The sequence below is a fragment of the Mesoplodon mirus genome, assembly GCF_964341445.2.
Source record: "Mesoplodon mirus genome assembly, chromosome: 15".
NCBI lineage: Eukaryota > Metazoa > Chordata > Mammalia > Artiodactyla > Ziphiidae > Mesoplodon > Mesoplodon mirus.
The window spans coordinates 61,787,874-61,806,075 of record NC_138991.1 but is presented as its reverse complement, the minus strand read 5'-3'; the positions used below and the strand labels follow the sequence as shown (position 1 = coordinate 61,806,075).

The following is an 18,202-nucleotide window of genomic DNA, read 5'->3' as shown; positions in this document are numbered from 1 at the left end:
GATGAAATGTTCTAAAATTGATTATGGTGATGGTTGTAGAATTCTGTGAATATACTCAGAACGGCTGAATTGTACATTTTAAATGAGTGAGTTATATGATATGTGAGTTATATCTCAATAAAGCTGTTATCGAAAACATTGGCAAGTGCCATTTGTAAGTGATAGGGGTTTGTTTCTTCTTCCCTCACCACCTCGAGTGGGCCCTGCCTTTTTATCCTGTTTTCCGTGGAGGCTGGGCCAGCTCCAGGTTATGCCCAGCTGCCTGGCAGATGCTAGTTAAACACTCACGGAGGGATGACCATGTGCCCGGCTGGTGCTAAGCAAATCACATATAGATTAGCTCATTAATCCTACCACCCCCTGAAGTAGCACTGTTCTGAGTGCACAGAGCCATTAGATAACTTGACCACAGTCTCACTGCCAGAAAGCAGGGTGGAGTTGGGATTCCAATCCAGGCCTCTGGAGAACAGTCTCAGCACTTTTGCCTTTTGGGTTTGGAGTCCTGAATGAGTGGCCCCAAAGGGTCCTGCATTCCTCCTGCCATCTAGCTGGCCATGGGAACCAACGTGTGTCCCCTTGAGAGCTGCAGAGCCCCACACCAGGAGTATAGGAATGTGGGCGGGTTGGGAACCCGCAGGGAGTGGGTGCAGATCCCAAGAGGGCTGGGAACTGGCTGGGCCGGTCCAGCTTTTCATCTGGCTAATGAGCCACACTAAGGCAGCCAGACGCGCGGCACCAGGGTGCTGTCAGCCCGACTGATGGAGGCCCAGATACAGCCCTTCCCTAGCAACCTCTTCTGAGTCTGGTCCCACCCACGGAGATGAAAATCTCCTGGCTGAGCCAGGAAAGCGGCTCTGAGTGACAGGCTGAGAGAGGGACACGCCCAGCCTCCCTCCACTTACTCAGAAGTCTAACATGGACACAGGGGCTGCAGGCAGTGACCATGGGCACTGGTAGTTGCATCCGAAGTCATCCAGCCCCACCTGCTCATTACATATGTGAGCAAACTGAGGCCCTCAGAAGCGAACGCACCCGCCCAAGGTCACACGGTGGGCAGCCAGTGTCCTTAGTCAGACAGGGTTCAAATCCATTTGTGTAACCTTAGAGGAGCTACTTTACATTTCTGGGCCTCGGTTTTATCATCTGTCAAATGGGCAAGATACATCCTATCTAGGTAAGTGAGGTGGGCAGGGAGGGTCAGGGTCACTTCTGGAAACACCAGAATCTCAAGCTTCAAAGACCACTTTGGGGTTCAAGGACTGAGCTGGAGGTTGGGAGCAGCTTCTGGGGGCCCATAAGCAGATTAGACATCATGTAAGCTCACGAGTGGAGTGTCACTGGTTTTACCAGCGCCTAAAACAGTGCCTGGCACACAGGAGACACTCAACAAATACTTATGCTGTACAGCAGAAATTAACAACATGGTAAATCAACTACACTCCAATAAAAATTAAAAAAACAAAAACAAAAACAAATATCCATTCTAATCACCTAGCGCAGGGGCCCATAAATGGTGACAAAGACTATTCATGAAACGCCTATTCATTGCACTTTTACTCCCTGCAGGGCTTGCCATTCAAATGAGACTGAGCCCTTACATTGCTCCCTGATCTGTGCGTGGGGCTCTGCCTGTGGACCCCCTTTCTCTTCTGGGAACCCCTTCTTGCCAGTGGTACCCGGTCCTGTAAAATAGGTTCCTTCTAAAAAAACAGTAACTTGGGGGCTTCCCTGGTGGTGCAGTGGTTAAGAATCCACCTGCCAATGCAGGGGACACGGGTTCAATCCCTGGTCTGGGAAGATCCCACGTGCCACGGAGCAACTAAGCCCGTGCGCCACAACTACTGAGCCTGCGCTCTAGAGCCCGTGTGCCACACCTACTGAAGCCCACGTGCCTAGAGCCCGTGCTCCGCAATGAAGAAAAGCCACCGCAATGAGAAGCCCGTGCACCACAACGAAGAGCAGCCCCTGCTCGCTGCAACTAGAGAAAGCCTGCAAGCAGCAATGAAGACCCAACACAGCCATAAATAAATAAATAAATAAATAAATAAATAAATAAATAAATAAATAAATAAATAAATAAATAAATAAATAAATAAAATTTTAAAAAAGAAGTAAATGTTAAAAAAAATAAAAATAAAAACCAGTAACTTCACAGCGCTGGGGACAGCAAGGTGAATAATGCCAGGGAGAAGGTGCGTCTACATGGAGGACACGGCACTCTCTCGGAATCCTCCTCGATAACGCACAACCTCCGTGCCATCGCTGGGAGCCAGCAGACAAACGCAAATTGAGGGACGGTCTACAAAACACCTGACCAGACCTCTTCAAAAGTATCAAGGTCACAAAAGACCAGACTAAGGGTTAGATGACAGACCTGACGACTAAATGCAACCTGGGGTCCTGGAACAGAAAGAGGGCATAGGGGGGACCTGGGGAGGCAGGACAAAGTTCATAGCTCAGTTTTCTACAAAAAGGTTCCTTCTAGAGTTCCAGGTTTTCCAGCAAAATCCTATAGGAACGGATGCTTCTGGGTGATGGTGTGTCCAGGATGCCCACCTGGACAGGTAGGGCAGTGGGTGCTGTGGCCTGACACCCCATCTGGTAAAAGTTGACGGGGACCCAAGACTAGGCTGTCCCCAGAAACAGCCCTCTCAGCCCAGCCCAGGCTGCAGTCAGGGGATGCGAGTGGGTTTCACAAGCCAGGTATGGTCACACCCAGCAGACTGGGGCTGTTTCTCCAGAGAACCTGCCCTTGTTTTCTTTTCCAGGGCTGAGGAAGTTGGAGTCTGGCGAGGGTCCAGGAGGGTCAAGGTCCCATCTAAGGCACGACAAGGGGTCCCGTTTACTTGGTCTGGTCTGCGTATGAGACTCCTGGTAAGAGGAGGGAAAACGGGGTGCAGGCCGCCCGGGGGGCTGCCTCAGAGCCCCGGAGTGGGTTTGAGGACACTCGGGGACAAACAATTGCTTTCTGGGTCTGAGCCCACAGGCACCAGCCTGGAACAGACGTCTCTTTGTATCTCAGGATGTACTCTGAGTGCTGGAACTGTGGGGAGACGGCCTGGGAGCCTCAAGTGGCATCGGGTACACTCGCTCTGTCACCAGGAGTTAGAAACTCAATAACCACAGCCTGACCTGCTTTGCAGGTGGCCACTAACAGCCCAGGAGGTCAGCTGCAGAGTGGGGAGCTGGGGCTGGAACCCAGTGCTGTGCTGTCCAGGGGGCAGCCCAGGACAGCCTGTGGTCTGGTCAGCGGGCCAGCAGGGATGCCAACTAGAGAAGTGAGGACAGAGGTGGCACTCCAGGTCACCCAGACTCTGTAGATGCTCCATATGGAGCAAAAAGAAAGAGAACACAGGCATCTCAGAGGACCCTCAGCCCCACCCACCACTAGTCACTTCTTCTTGCTATAGTTTGTGTGGGGAGCCCCTGGCCCTTTCCCACGATATAGCTGTACTGCAGGTTAACCTGGAGGCTAAGCACCCAGACCAATGGCAGGCAGCCTAGATTCAGATCCTGACTCAGTCCTTGTTAAGCTGTCAGTTACTTAGCCTTTCTGAGCCTCAGGTTCCCCATCTGTGACTGGGGGTCATGGCAGTCCACACCCCTCAGGGCTGGGGCGGTTAACTGAGAGAGCAGATAGAGGACTTCCCTAGTGGCAGAGTGGTTAAGAATCCGCCTGCCAATGCAGGGGACACGCGTTCAAGCCTTGGTCTGGGAAGATCCCACATGCCATGGAGCAACTAAGCCTGTGCTGAGCCTGCGCTCTAGAGCCCGTGAGCCACAACTACTGAGCCTGCATGCCACAACTACTGAAGCCCGTGCACCTAGAGCCCGAGCTCCGCAACAAGAGAAGCCACTGCAATGAGAAGCCCGCGCACCGCAACGAAGAGTAGCCCCTGTTCGCCGCAACTAAAGAAAGCCTGCGTGTAGCAATGAAGACCCAACACAGCCATAAATAAATAAATAAATAAATAAATACATTTATCAAAAAAAAAAAAAAGAGAGAGGGGATACAAAATGCTGCCTCGGGGGGACCCTGGGGTTCTCTGCTTCCACCCAGAGTCACCACCCAGGGATTTGGGCTCCTTTTAAGGAGCAGATAAAGGCCAGCAGCTAAGGCTCCATGTGAGAACCCACGGGCACGGAGAGCTAAAAAAAGACCCCGGGCCACCCACACCATCCACACGGATCCTTGTGCAAGCCCAGACGCACTCTGCTTCCACCTTGTGGATGTCACCTCGCCCGGTCGTGGAGAATTCACAAGTAACCTCAATATTTGGAAATGTCTCCTCCAACTCCTGCAGGGAGAGGCCACGCACATATACGGGTAATGAGGCTGCAAGGAGGACGCGGCTCCCAGGCCCAGTCTGGCTGGACCACCTTGGCTTTGGACTAAGGATCAGGTCACTAGGTTTGGGGATTTGAGAGGTTCAGGGTGTTTCTACCATGAGTTTTGCTGCTCTGAGAACTCTCCCCTGTCTGCATCCAGGAAACCACAGGACGGAAGGGTGGGGAGGCCTCATCTACCAGGTCGTTTAAGCAGAACCCCAAGAACCACCCCAGATCCCTGGCTCTCCCTCTCCTGCTTCCACCTAGGAACAGAGCCCAGTGCTCCCATCCCCTCTCGGGCCCTAAGGTCTTCACTTTGATCAAGCGCATCACCTCTCACCTGGACCAATGCAATAGCCACCCCCAACCATCTCCTTGCACCCTGACTCTCGCTGCCCCCAGCCAGCTTCGGCACATTTATCAGAGATCTTTCAACGATGCAACCAGATCTCGCCATTGTCCGGCCTCAAACTTGCCAATGCCTCCAAACACTCTCAGAAGAGAGCTCACTCTCCTGCCCAGGACCTGCCTCTCCCGCCCCAACCACTGCTGCCTTTAGCTCTCCCTCTCCTGGTCACCCTGCACCAACTGGCCCATTCCTCTCCATCCGGCCTGCAGGGAGGGAAACTGAGTCAGCCTGCAGGGAGGGAAACTGAGTCAGCCTGGACCAGGGAAAGAACGTAGACTGAGTTTGGGCTCGAGCAGGTTCCTTAGTCTCTCTGTGCCTCGGTTTTCTCATCTGCAAAATGAGTTTAAGAATCAGCCCCACCCAGAGGGTTGAGACAATTCAAGGAGATGATCCTTGTAAAGCACTCTGGACCTTGGACGTGGCTGTCACACCACAAAGGCTCAGGTTTGTTTCACTTGCCTACCCTTAATTTCCTTGTCCGCACAATGAGGTTATTGCATCTACTGACTATGTAGCAAACAGAAGTGGGTGGGGTCGGCACTATATCACTTTGCTTTCAAGGCCATCGCTGCCCAATAAAAACAGAATATGAATATATTTGTAGTTAAGTCTTCCTAGTAGCCACATGAAAAACATAAAAAGAAACAGATGAACTTAACTTTTTTTTTTTTTTTTTTTTTTGCGGTACGCGTGCCTCTCACTGTTGTGGCCTCTCCCGTTGCGGAGCACAGGCTCCGGACACGCAGGCTCAGTGGCCATGGCTCACGGGCCCAGCCGCTCTGTGGCATGTGGGATCTTCCCGGACCGGGGCACGAACCCGTGTCCCCTGCATCAGCAGGCGGACTCTCAACCACTGTGCCACCAGGGAAGCCCTGAACTTAACTTTTTTTTATACACTATTTTATTTAACCACATATAGCTAAAATGTTATTTTGACAGCTAGTGAAGAGAACATTATTAGTGAGATAGCTTACATTCTTTTCTTCATAGTAAGTTCCTCAATGTCTGGCATGTGGTATACACTTGCAGGACATCTCAGTTTGTTCTAAGCACATCTCATGTGGCTGGTGGTTAACAAATAGGACAGCACAGTTCTGGGTGGTTCTGGGGCCTCTGGACCGCTTTGCTCTAAGCCCATAGTGACTGCAGCCCATCAGTTCTGCCATAATGAAGCTGACAGATGCTCAGAGAATCTATCCACTTCACTTAGTGCCTGGTACCTAGGGACATGTAATAAAAGGTCATTTCCTGCCACTCTCCCACCAGACCCACACACGCTGGCCAGACACCTGCCCAAGGCCAGGTCTCATCTATGGGTCTCTGGCTGCCTGACTTCAAAACAATCCAGGGCTCCCAGCTGTGCCCATCAGAGCATGGTGCCTGGTTGTGCAGTGCCAGGGCACACAGACCACAGCCCCACACCCTTTCCCAGGCCACCGGAGCTGTAGCATCCTTGCCCATGGCCATGGGGCAGAGCCAGGGGCATGTGACCTGCTCCAGCCATCCCTCCCTCCTGCCTGAGAGAACGGCTTCTTTCCTGACCTGCCACTCCAGGGAACAGCTCACACCCCAGACACCACGGAGAGGCCACAGCTCTGACATAACCCCCACCCCAGCTGTCACTGTGCCCCGTCGGTCACAGCTCAACTTGCTTTCTCTTTCCGGGTGTTGAGATGGGAACTGGCAGGTTAAGAGTGTGTCTGATGGGGACGGCCCTTCCTCCCTGGCCAGGGCCACCTCACCGTCCAGGCCTGAGTCAATCCCCATGTTCTGGCCCTTGATCATGTCCATGGTTCCTCCCTTTTGGGGTTAATTCTGTCTCTGTAGGTGCCAGCGGGGAGGATCAGTCTTGGAATGCCTGGAATGCACAGGAGCCCACACCTCTCCCAGGAACCAGCCTCCCCAGCCTCGCCCCTCCTAGAGCCCAGAGAAGGGGTCTGGCCTCCTACTGGCCATGTAGGCAGGCTGCCTCCAGGGCCAGCCAGGCCCTAAGCGGCTCCCAGGCAACCTCCAAGCTCATCTTGGGGGCTAGGTGGCTCCCAGCCTCCACCTCCTTTAAACACTGCCTGGCTGAGAGAGTGAAGGTTATCACTCCAGTACACCTGCCTTGCCCCTGCCACAAAGGCACACACAGTAGGTTCAAGAAATAATTGCTGAATATGAACAACCAAACACTGAGAGGACTCACTACATGCCCATCACCCACTCAGCCCTTTCCTGCAACATCTGCTGAAATCTCACAGCCCTGGGAGAAGGGCACCCTTATAGTAATTGGGGCGCTTTTCTTAATTCTGTGTATTAGGTTATAAACTTTTGGACAATAAGGATTTACTCATCTCTTGGGTTGGCCCTTCTGTAGCCTTTAATTCCAGGCCTTGCACAGGCTTGGGGCTCAATAAATAGGTATTGAATTGAACAGGCATTTTATTTTTATTATTATTATTTTTTTTTTGTGGTACGCGGGCCTCTCACTGTTGTGGCCTCTCCCATTGTGGAGCACAGGCTCTGGACGCGCAGGCTCAGCGGCCATGGCTCACGGGCCTAGCCGCTCCGCGGCATGTGGGATCTTCCTGGACCGGGGCACAAACCCGTGTCCCCTGCATCAGCAGGCGGGCTCTCAACCACTGCGACACCAGGGAAGCCCTTATTTATTTATATATTTTTTATTTTTAAATTAATTTATCTTTTTTTCAGATGAAGATAAGGCTCAGAGGGGTTAAGAAACCTGCCCAAGGTCACACAGTTGAAAAGTGATAACGCCAAGATTTGAACAGGTGCCAGAGCCATCTCCTCAGAACATGGGGGATGTCAATATTATTCCACAAACAAAGTGACGGGAGATAGATACTGGGGAGGCGGGACAAAGCAGCAAGGTGTGCACCACCCAGGGGAGGCGTGGTGATTTACATCTTGTTGGCATCTTTATCAGTATAATTAAACCCAGTGGTTGAGTAACAATCAGTGGTGGTAGCTGAGGGTGAGTCATTCTCCTAAGATGTCACCACAAGGGGCTCCCAGCCTGTCCGTCTGAACGGGCCATTGCGGGGAAGGAAATGGTATGAAGAAACCTCTCCCTGGGCTACACCTTCTCCCGGTGCTGACACACAGTCTTGCTTTGATGCTAACAACCCATCATCAAGGTTGGTACTATTATCGCTTGCAGTGCATATAAAGAAACTGAGCCTGGGGAGGAAGGGAGAATTGCCTGGGGCCAGAAGGTCAGCGTATATGCTGGTGACTGCTGCCACCCCCGCCAGTTTTCCAGATCGCCAATATTTCTAGATATTCAGTAATTGCTGAATAAATTTTCACCCCCACCCCCAAATCCTTGTCCTCTCTCTACCCCTCTTACAGGCCCTGGGGATAGGCCCTTCTCCGTTACCAAGCCATGCCACAACTACTGAAGCCTGTGCGCCTAGAGCCCATGTTCCGCAATGAGAAGCCACTGCAACGAGAAGCCCACGCACCGTAACAAAGAGTAGACCCCGCTCACTGCAACTAGGGAAAGCCCGCATGCAGCAACAAAGACCCAATGCAGCCAAAAATAAATAAATAAATAAATAAATAAAACGTTTGCTCAATTCAACACCTATTTATTGAGCCCCAAGCCTATGCAAGGCCTGGAATTAAGGGCTACAAAAGAGCTCCCACCAAAAGATAAGTAAGTCCTTATTGTCCAGAAGTTTATGGTCTAATAGGCAGGATTAAGAAAAGCACCCCAACAACTGTAATTCTAAAGATTCAGATTGCCTGGGTCAAGGTATTTTCATCCATTCTACCCCATTTAGGCCTTGTATCCTAACTTAATTGTGAAAATACAGCTCAGTCCAATAAAATGCAGGGAAAGAGCAAGAAGGAAACAAAGAGAAAGCATGATAATAGGAAATACAAAATAATATGGCAGGAGTAGGTCCAAACACATCATTCATTACAATAAATGTGCATGAGTTAAATTCACCTGCTAAAAGATACGACTCTCAGGTGAGAACAGGAAAAAAAAAAAAGCCAGCTCTATGCCATTTTATAAGGCATGTACCTGAAACAAAATAACACAGGGAGGTTGAGAATAAAAGAATAGAGTGCGACAGACTAGGCAACTGCTGCTTTAGCTCTTTTAAAGGAAGAGCAAGGTGCATATAACTCTATGGACAAGTTATATTGCCCATATACTTAAGGCAATCAGTGAAAACATGTGATTTGATGGCTGCACATCAAAAGACTGAAGTCTGGGCCCTGCCTCACTGATTCTGACTTAACTGGTCTGCAGCAGGACCTGCATCACCTTCAAAGCTCAGGTGATTCTAACGTGCAGGCAGGGCTGGGAACAAGGGAACGAACCACGGTCTTGTGTTACAGGGTTAGGGGAGCAGATTGAGGAAGAATCCCCAGGTCTCTGCAGGAAGGAAGTCTTGTAGAAAGCAATACCCAGGAAGCACCCAACAAATACCAGATTGACTGGTCAACTGACTGATAGGCTCCCTACTAGAAACTTCCATGGTAATTAGCTGGGTGTGGAGGAATTTACTGTCTATTAATCCTGGGGAAGTAGGTTTTAAAGTGAGAGGGCTGCTGGTGTAGTAACTCCGGCTCCGTTTCATGGCCCAATCTGTTTCTGCCCAGGGAAGACCTCCCCAAAAGTGTGTGCTTTTGGGCTCTCATTACAGACACACACACAGAAGTTCAAGCCACTTTGGGTAACACCAAGGCATGTCTTGGAGATTTTTGCAAGGTTTAAATGGGGCTCAAGCCAATCTCAACACTCCCGGTTGTTACGACGTCATTCCGGGTTTGAGACCAGTGGACAAGGAGTACTGGCCTTGGTTTATGAAGCACCTACTATGTGCCTGATGCTTCACACGTCACCTCCAGTTCTCTCCATTATCCTACACGCCTCTGATTTGCAGATTCAAAACAGACCTCCCACCACTGCTTACTGAGCACCTGCTGTGTGTTATGCATCGTTCAACGATGTGGCAGTGACCACACAGCCTGCAAAGCCCCTGCCTTCATGAAGCCCAGAGTGGGGCAGGAATGTGGCCAGCAGCACAGCTGACAAGAGGCACAGCTGGACCTGGAAGTCAGGTCTGCATCTCCCAAACCCAGGCTCTTTCTATTCTACCCACCAAGCCCTCCATCCCTGCCTTTAGCTTCAGCTTCCCTCTCAGTAACATGGGAGTTTTGTTGCCCAGTTTATAGTTGAGAAGAGTCAAGCTCCTTATGCAGAGCAGCAGGACTGCAGCCCTCTCTGTTCTTGGTGGCATAAACTCAGAATCCTTCCTCAACCTTCAACTAGAACCAAAAAGTCTCCATGCCCAGGATGGAGAAGTGAAAACCTTAAAAGCCATGAGTCTGAAATCTGAGCCCAGGCTGCTGGCGCAGCAAAGAATTCTGCACGTGACTGTTTTCCTGCAGCTGCTCAGCCTTCCAGGGTCAGCAGGCCTTGATGGGGTGGAGCTACTGGCCAGCGAGCAGCCCATTGTGCATTTATCATATAAGACCTGACAAACCCTCTGCCCAGGAAAGGATGGGCTGGCGACCAGCTGGGACACCCTACCAGCCAGCTCGCCTGCTCCCAGCTCATAGCAGCTGAGACTCTGAAACTCTGAGCCTCACCTGGAAAAGACAGATGAGGGTAGTATTATCTAAGAAAGACAATACAATCATAATTTAGGGAGGTTGTTCCAAGCTAGGACTCAACCTCAGAGGCTGTCATGTGTTCACACCTCTCCCAGTTCCCGTCCTGTTGTCCCCTCTCCACTTCTGAGACTCTCCCTTTGTGTCTCTCCATCCAGAACCCTCTGGCTTGCCCTCCATTTTTTAAAAAGATAAATAAATTTATTTATTTATTTATTTAATTTTTGGCTCTGTTGGGTCTTCGCTGCTGTACATGGGCTTTCTCTAGCTGCGGTGAGCAGGGGCCACTCTTTGTTGCGGTTCATGGGCTTCTCATTGTGGTGGCTTCTCTTGTTGCGGAGCACAGGCTCTAGGCGCGCGGGCTTCAGTAGTTGTGGCACGTGGGCTCTAGAGCGCAGGCCCAGTAGTTGTGGTGCACAGGCTTAGTTGCTCCGCGGCATGTGGGATCTTCCCGGACCAGGGCTCGAACCCGTGTCCCCTGCATTGGCAGGCGGATTCTTAACCACTGCGCCAAGGAAGCCCTTGCAGCCTGTTTATGGAGCACACAGAAGATGGGGGATGGGACAGGGGACTCTCTGCTCAGGCCCTCCCATGCAGGAAAGGGAAGGGCTCCACCTGCCTGGAGGCAGGAATGGGCACCTGGGGCCTCCCTCCCCAGGCTCAGGAGGATGGAAGACAGAAGACCCATCAAAAGCAGAGAGAACAAAGACCAAGGACCATTTCTGTCTTCCCACTCCTGAGACAGGCCGGGGCAGGCAGGCTGGGAGAGTGGCAGGCGGCACTGGCAACGCCCCGCACAGCCCTGCCTAGAGCAGAGAGGAGCTGGGACTCCTGGGTCCTCCTCCCTTGACAAAGAGCCTTGGAAACGCTCCCAAAGGCAGCTTCTCCCCCAGCCCCCAGGGCCCTCCAGAGGTCCCTCACCCTCCTTAGAGTGTTGCCTAAAAGGTATGAATTGAGCTCAGCCTCTCCCCACAAAACTCCTTGTCCCCAGGTGAGTGCCCTGACTGTGCCTGAAATGCCACCATTAGCAGCCATTGTTATAGGTTCAGCTCTGTTCTGTTCTGAATCTAATTTACTAGGTCTCGTTCCTTCTGCCAAGCGAACTGGGCAAGTGAGGGCAAAGCCAGAGAGAGGAGAAGCAGAAAGGGCTGCTGGGCGGAGTCAGGGATACAAAACCCAATGACTCCACCATCTGGCCTGCAGCAGTCCCAGAGACAGCTGCCACCAGCCCCAAGTACAGGTGGGGAGACCTAGTTTCCCTCCCCAGGGGCCCTGAGCCCCCAGCATCAGCCATTTGTGAGCTGTGAGCCCAAGGTGAGTGCCTTTATTATTGGCCTCAGTGTTACCCTCTGTGAAATGGGACACCACCACCAGCCTGGCAGGCTCGGTGTCAGAATGAGATGCTATAACGTCCATGGCCATGCCGGGAGCACAGTAGGTGTTGAGAAATGGCTGCGTGGACCACTCAGTCCTGGTCACCCACATGGTGGGAGGTGCGCTTTGCTGACAGGGCCCTCCCCCAAACTGTTCAAGCTTTCCAGCTTCACTGATCAGTGCACGAGTGTCTCTCCATGTGTCTTCTTTTTTCTTTTTGGCTGTGCTGCACGGCATGTAGGAGATTAGTTTTGTGACCAGGGATTGAACCCACGCCCCCTGAATTGGAAGCCCAGAGTCTTAACCATTGGACCGCCAGGGAAGTTTCTCCATGTATCTTCTTTTTTTAAAAAAATATTTTATTTATTTATTTGGTTGTGTCAGGTCTTAGTTGTGACACATGGGCTCCTTTGTTGCGGCTTTCTGGCTCCTTAGTTGCAGCATGCGAACTCTTAGTTGCGGCATGCATGTGGGATCTAGTTCCCTGACCAGGGACCGAACCCGGGCCCCCTGCATTGGGAGCTCAGAGTCTTAACCGCTGCGCCACCAGGGAAGTCCCCCTCCATGTGTCTTCTTAAGCGGGGGTCCATGTGAATGCTGGGGTGAATGAATGAGAGTCAGCTGACCTCCTGCCCCACTTGGGCTGCAGCCTCCACAGCTGGAAGAAGACCAGCTGCCTGGTCACCTCTGGTCTTAGCACCATCCTCATCTTTAACAGCAGTGTGTGATTACCAATATTGGCTGCCATGATTTACTGAGCACTCACTGTAAGCCCTGGTCTGGGGCTGGGCCCATCACATGCATTATCTTGCTTGATCCACTAGTGACCTCACCAGCTGGGTGTTCCTGCATCACTCCCATTTCACAGATGAGGAAACTGAGACTCAGAGGTGTTACCTGATCTGCCCGAGGTCACACAGCTTAGGAGAGACAGAGCTGGGGCTTCAACTCACACCTGGATGACATCAAACTCTATGCTTTTAACCACCGAGAGGCCCAGGGTACCCCAGCTGGCTTCCAGGAGGACACGCACCTCTTTCACCAGCCTCCAAAGCCTTGGGCCCTGCCTCCCACATAGGGCACCTCCCCATTAGGACTGGACCATTCTTGCAGGACTGTGCCCAGGTGAGGTCAGGAAGCGAGGCGAGGCTGCTGGGTGCTTATTGGGGCCCAGGCCTGTGTGGAGGGGCAAAATTAGCCCCATTTTACAGATAGGGAAGCTGAAGCTCACAGTGAGGCCAAATTTCTTTGCCAAAATCAAACACATGCAGAATTCAGTCTAACTCCAGAGCTGGATCTAACCACTCCATTTCTCCCGATGACAGCGCAGACACCTCCCCAGGAAGTCCTCCCTGATAGCCCAGGTCTCCCGGTAACCCTGACAGCCCTCACTTCAGACCAGTCAGGGAGCACCAGAGCCATCGGGCTGGAGACCTCGTCTGTCCAGCTCTACATCCCCCCGCACCAGGCTCCCATCACCACCACGACACAGTCCTATAACCACACTAGTAATTAAGCAAAATTCCATCAAGTGCAGAGAGACTGTCAATATCTCTTCTACACCCACCCCCACCGCCCAGGAATGGTACCCCTGGAGTTGTGCAGTGCACTGCCTGTCCATCACGGCATCCAGCTCAATCCCAGACACACAGTAGGTGCCTATTCGAATTTATTCAATAGTTATAATCATCATAGCTGCCGTGGACTGAGGCTTCCTATAATTCTCAACCCTTCCCTGCATTATTTCATTTAATCCTCATGCCAACGATATCACCAGGCAGGTACTACTTTTATGCCCCTTCTACAGGTGAGAAAACAGAGGCTCAGAGAGGCCAAGCAGCTCTCCCTAGGTCGCACAGCTGGGAAGCAGGGGCTGGCAGGAGCTGTACTCTCAGCCACAAAGCAGGGCGGTAGGACCAGGGCCCCTCGAGACCCTCCCTGCTGAGCTGGATACTATCCTAAGTGACCTGCACCATCAGGCCTGACCTTGTCATTAGTTCAGGTGTGCACACCAGTTCCCATACCTGTTATTAGGAACCAGGGCAATGAGAGCAGCTGAGTTCACACCCAGTTTCAGCTGATAAAAGGCTGACAAACAGGGAGGGGTGGTTTTCTCCAAGGGGGCTCTCCATTCACTAATTTCTGTTCACTTGTGCAGTCCAAAGCCCGTGACTGCTGGGTGTGAAGGTCACAAGTCCTGGTTCCTGGATCCCCTTTGCTGGGGACAGGGTTGCTGACCCTCAGGCTGGCTAATTCCTATGTGCTGGGGGCATTCTCTCCGTTGTTACATGTGCTCCTCCCAGCAACCCTATGCAGAAGATATTAGCACCATCCCTGCTTTGTAGACAAGGAAACTGAGGCTCAGAGAGGTTTCTGCCCACAGCAGATGTAGCAGAGCTGGGACCAGAGGTGAGGAGCTCCTACCCTCCTCAATGCTGAATCTCACTGGCAACCCCGCCCGCCTTCCCCCAGACAGAGGAGGAGGGCCCCAGAAAACTCAGGGTGCAAGAATAACTTGGGGGTCAGCACCCTGTGACCAGCGACCACATCTTAGAGTTACAGGTACAGGCTATGCACTGGGTAACACTCAAGAGATTCTTGTTGACAGAATTGGGCAAGAGGCAACCCCCCACCCCACAATCTGGTCCATGAACTTGTCCCCACCAAGGGGAAAGGGCAGAGGGACATGAGGGGCTGGTACGACCACGGGCACCTGGCTCCTACCCAGGGCTGTGACTGTGCGAGGTCATGGGGGTGTGAAGGAAGAGTCTCTCATCCCATCTTGGGGAGAGAATCAGAAAGGCTTCCTGGAGAAAGAGATCTCTATGCTGAGATCAGTCATTCAGCCAGGGGCAGAGGGTGGCTGCTTTGGGCCAGGAGTATTGAAAGGGGCAGGACCTGTGTCCTTGCCACCCTGAGTCCCCGAAGCTGTAAAGGATGGGAATTCCTTCCTTCCTACCCTCTGCTGGGAAGACCAAGACCCTCCCAGCTTGTCTGGATTCATTATAACTTTTGTTAGGTCCAAGCCCAGCCCTTGGGGAACTGGATGGATGGAGAGCTGGAGGAAGGGGGAGCTTGAGGGATGGGGGAGGCAGAGGGCAGGGCGAGGCTGGCCCATCTCCTGGTGTGTGGGTGTGTGCGTGTGTGAAGGACTGGAGGGGCCCCAGTCTTGGTGGGGGGAGAACAGAATAGTCCTCCGTGCCTGGCACGGAGCATTTGATTGTGCAACGTCTGAAAGAACAGTTCAGGGACTGGACGGGACCCCAGCTGGGTTTGAGAGCCAGCTGGACTCAGCCACAGAGGAACAGCATGCAGAGCCCTGCCCATTCTCTGGGGATGTGAAAGACCAGGGAGGCTTGTGTGTACATGTATGTGTGTGTGTGTGGGGGGGAATCGTGGGAGGGGAGGGGAAGAAATGTCTCTGAACTTGAAACAATGCAAAGGAGAGAGGGGGCAGTGGGGTCACTGGACAAGGGAGTTTCTGAAAGGACTGGAACTCAAAGAAATGGAAGGCCCACACTCCCCATGCCAGTGCCCAGGCCGCCTCCACCTGTCAGACAGGTCTGCCTGGACTGGACCACAGGGGCAGGGTGGGAGCCCAGGCCAGAGTGTCCTCGCTTTCATCTGGGGCCCGGGAGGGAGTGGGGGACTGCTTTCGGTGGAGGGGGTGTCTCAGGTGAGGGCACTTTGGCATGGATACTCCCAGGCAGGTGGGCTATGCAATTGCTGAGTTCCCCACCTGCCTGAAGCCCCTTGTCGAGAGAAGTCTGGTAAAGGCTCCCTCCCAGCTAGGAAGCCCCGCTCCATTTTCCTTAGAGAGAGGACAAGGCAGGGTCTGATTCTGCCCCCACTCTCGATCTCAGCATCTCCAGTTATGAAGTGAATACATTAGGCTTAAAACCGACGTGGGCTGCCGTTTCAAAGCAAACACATTGAGACACGTTATTCCCTTCCCAGGCAGCCCTGAGAGTTTCGGGGCTTTGTGATTTCTCAGGGGGCAGCCACGCCCCTGAGAAATCACGCAGGGAGAAGGCCCCATCGTCTCTCAGCCGATGCGCAGACCCCGGGGCGGGTGGTGGACAAGGGGTGCCTCAGCCCAGGTTCCCCCAACCCGACCCCACACCCACCGGTTCCCCTGGACCAGGTTCTGGAGCGCAGGATGGCAGGTGCTGGGAAGAGCTGCCGCAGGTGGCACAACCCCACCAGGCGGCCCCCCCCATCCCCGCCTGCCTGACGCCAGGAGCACCTGCGCGCTCTCCAAGAAGCACTAGTGAACGCCCGCCACTCAACGCCTCACGCTCCAGCTAAATTTCACGGCCCGGGTGCGCCCCTAGACGATGCTTCTTAGGTCCCCTGAGCACCCCACTCCCCGGCCTTGGGTGTAGCGTCCTCCAGAGGACACACCACTGTCCACCCTGGCGGTGCTTCCTGGCCCAGGATGACCCTTGGCGCAAGGGCGACCCCGCAACACCGAGGTCCCCTGTACCTCCAGCTAAGTTCCTCGCCCTCTAAGCACCCAAGCCAGTGCTCTCTGGGCTCCTAGAACTCTCCGGTGCCAAATAGCGTGTTTTCCCTTGGCGCCCCCAGCCCATCCGCATCCCCACCTTGGCGGTGCTTCCCAGCTCAAGGGTGGCCCTCGCGCCCCGCGTTCCCGCGAGTAGCGCACTCCTGGCTGGGTTCCCAGCCCCCTGGGCCTCCCAGGGCAGTGCTTCCTGCGCGACCCCCCATCCCCCTCAGCCCTCGAGGCCCGGCTGTGCCCCCCACGCCCTGGGAGGTGCATCCCGGCCCAGCACGCCGCCAAGCGCGCTGCGCATGGGCGCCTCCTCACCTGCGGGTCCGAACCGTGGGGCTGTATTTGCCTTTGTTTCTCTTCTTGAAGAGCGAGTTCATGGTGGCGCTCGGGGTGGGCGGGTGGGACGTCGGGTCGCGGCGCCGGGCTGGGCACTGGGCTGCGGAGGGCCCGGCGCGCACCAAAGAGCGGGCAGCGGGCGCAGGTGAGCGAGCGGCAGCGCAGGAGCCCCGAGTGCTGCGCGGCGGAGGCGCGCGGTCACTACTCGCGGTGGGCGGGGCGCTCGCAGGCCACTGGCTCTCCCAGCCGCTCCCGAGAAGGTGGTGCTTACCTTCCCGGAGGAGGGGCACCCGGCGGGCGGGGCTTCCAGGCTCGTGCGGCGCCTGGCCAGATCGAGTGGGGCGTCCGCTCTGGACTGGGGGGCCACCGGGTCTTGTCAGGACACAGCCCACCGCCCAGCACGGACATTCGGGATGCTGGGGAGGCGGGCGGGGGTTCACTGGCCACTTTCCCGAGCGTGCTCAGTACCCCCCTCACCCCCGCGCTCCGGGCCTGGCGCCCCTCTGACTGAGGGCCCCATCTGGCTCTCTGCTGTCCCTCTTGGGCATCAGCGCTCCCTTCTCGTTGGCTGAACCCAGGTGGGTGCCCACCTCCCAGGTGTGGCAGACACTGGATGGGTCTCTATGCCTCGGATAGCTAGCGAATTACATTCAGGTGGTAGCAGTGTTGACGGCAATTGAGAGAAGGGAGCTCTGGAGTGCGCCTGCCTGAGCTCAAATCCTGCCGCTACAGTCAGCTGACTCCTTGGCAAGGCTTCTTGCCGTTCCCAGCCTCAGTTTCCTTATTTGTCAAACAGTGATAACAACTGCCCCCATCCCATAGGAGGTTCCTGTAGTTAATTCACACAAAGCACTTAGCACAGCACCGGAAGTGCCAAGTTAGACTCTGTGCCAGCACGAGTCCAGGTTAGACCGTGGCCCCGTTGCGCCGTATGCCAGTAGAGAAGGCTGTAGTTAGCAGACAGTGAACTGAGTCTGGCGGTGAGCCAGAGTGGGGCCCTGGCATCCGGGAGGGTTCAGCACCCCTCTGGAGGGCGCTGGGGGTTCTGAGCCCAGCTGGGAAGGAGGAACACACAGTCCCCCGGGGGGTGCCAGAAGGCATCAGAGATAGGCTATGGCCAAAGGGCTCAAATGGGGAGCAATGAGGTCTGAGGGGCAGAGAAAAAGGGGCCCCCGCTGGGTATCCAGAGTCCTGAGGGCAGTCCCTTCCCCAGCTGCTTTTTGTTTGTTTGTTTGTTGCAGTACGCGGGCCTCTCACTGTTGTGGCCTCTCCCATTGCGGAGCACAGGCTCCGGACACGCAGGCTCAGCGGCCATGGCTCACGGGCCCAGCTGCTCCGCGGCATGTGGGATCCTCCCGGGCCGGGGCACGAACCCATGTCCCCTGCATCGGCAGGCGGACTCTCAACCACTGCGCCACCAGGGAAGCCCGCCAGCTGTTTTTTATTTTTAAAATAAGGAGGTTGGTGGGGAAGTTGATGCCTACAGGCTTTTCCTGTCCCAGACCCCAGGGCATCTGAGAACAGTGTCCTTTAGGCCATTGGTGTCCCTGCCACCAAAGGACTTCAGTTTTGAAGCGTTACAGAGACTTTAGGAAAACCTTATTCCT

General features: G+C 54.0%; 1 protein-coding gene across 2 annotated transcripts in view; it reads right to left on the bottom strand.

Moving 5' to 3' along the window:
• Positions 1–16,965, bottom strand: part of PPL (periplakin) — a 44,710-nt gene extending 27,745 nt beyond the window's left edge. Inside the window, exon 1 of one of the 2 annotated variants that reach the window (XM_082645486.1) lies at positions 16,575–16,965. In XM_082645486.1, the coding sequence (XP_082501612.1) occupies positions 16,575–16,636 (62 nt within the window). In that variant the 5' untranslated portion in view covers positions 16,637–16,965. The remainder of the gene's footprint in view (positions 1–16,574) is intronic. The other variant, XM_082645485.1, reaches the window with a different exon arrangement.
• Between the last annotated feature and the right edge of the window lie 1,237 nt (positions 16,966–18,202).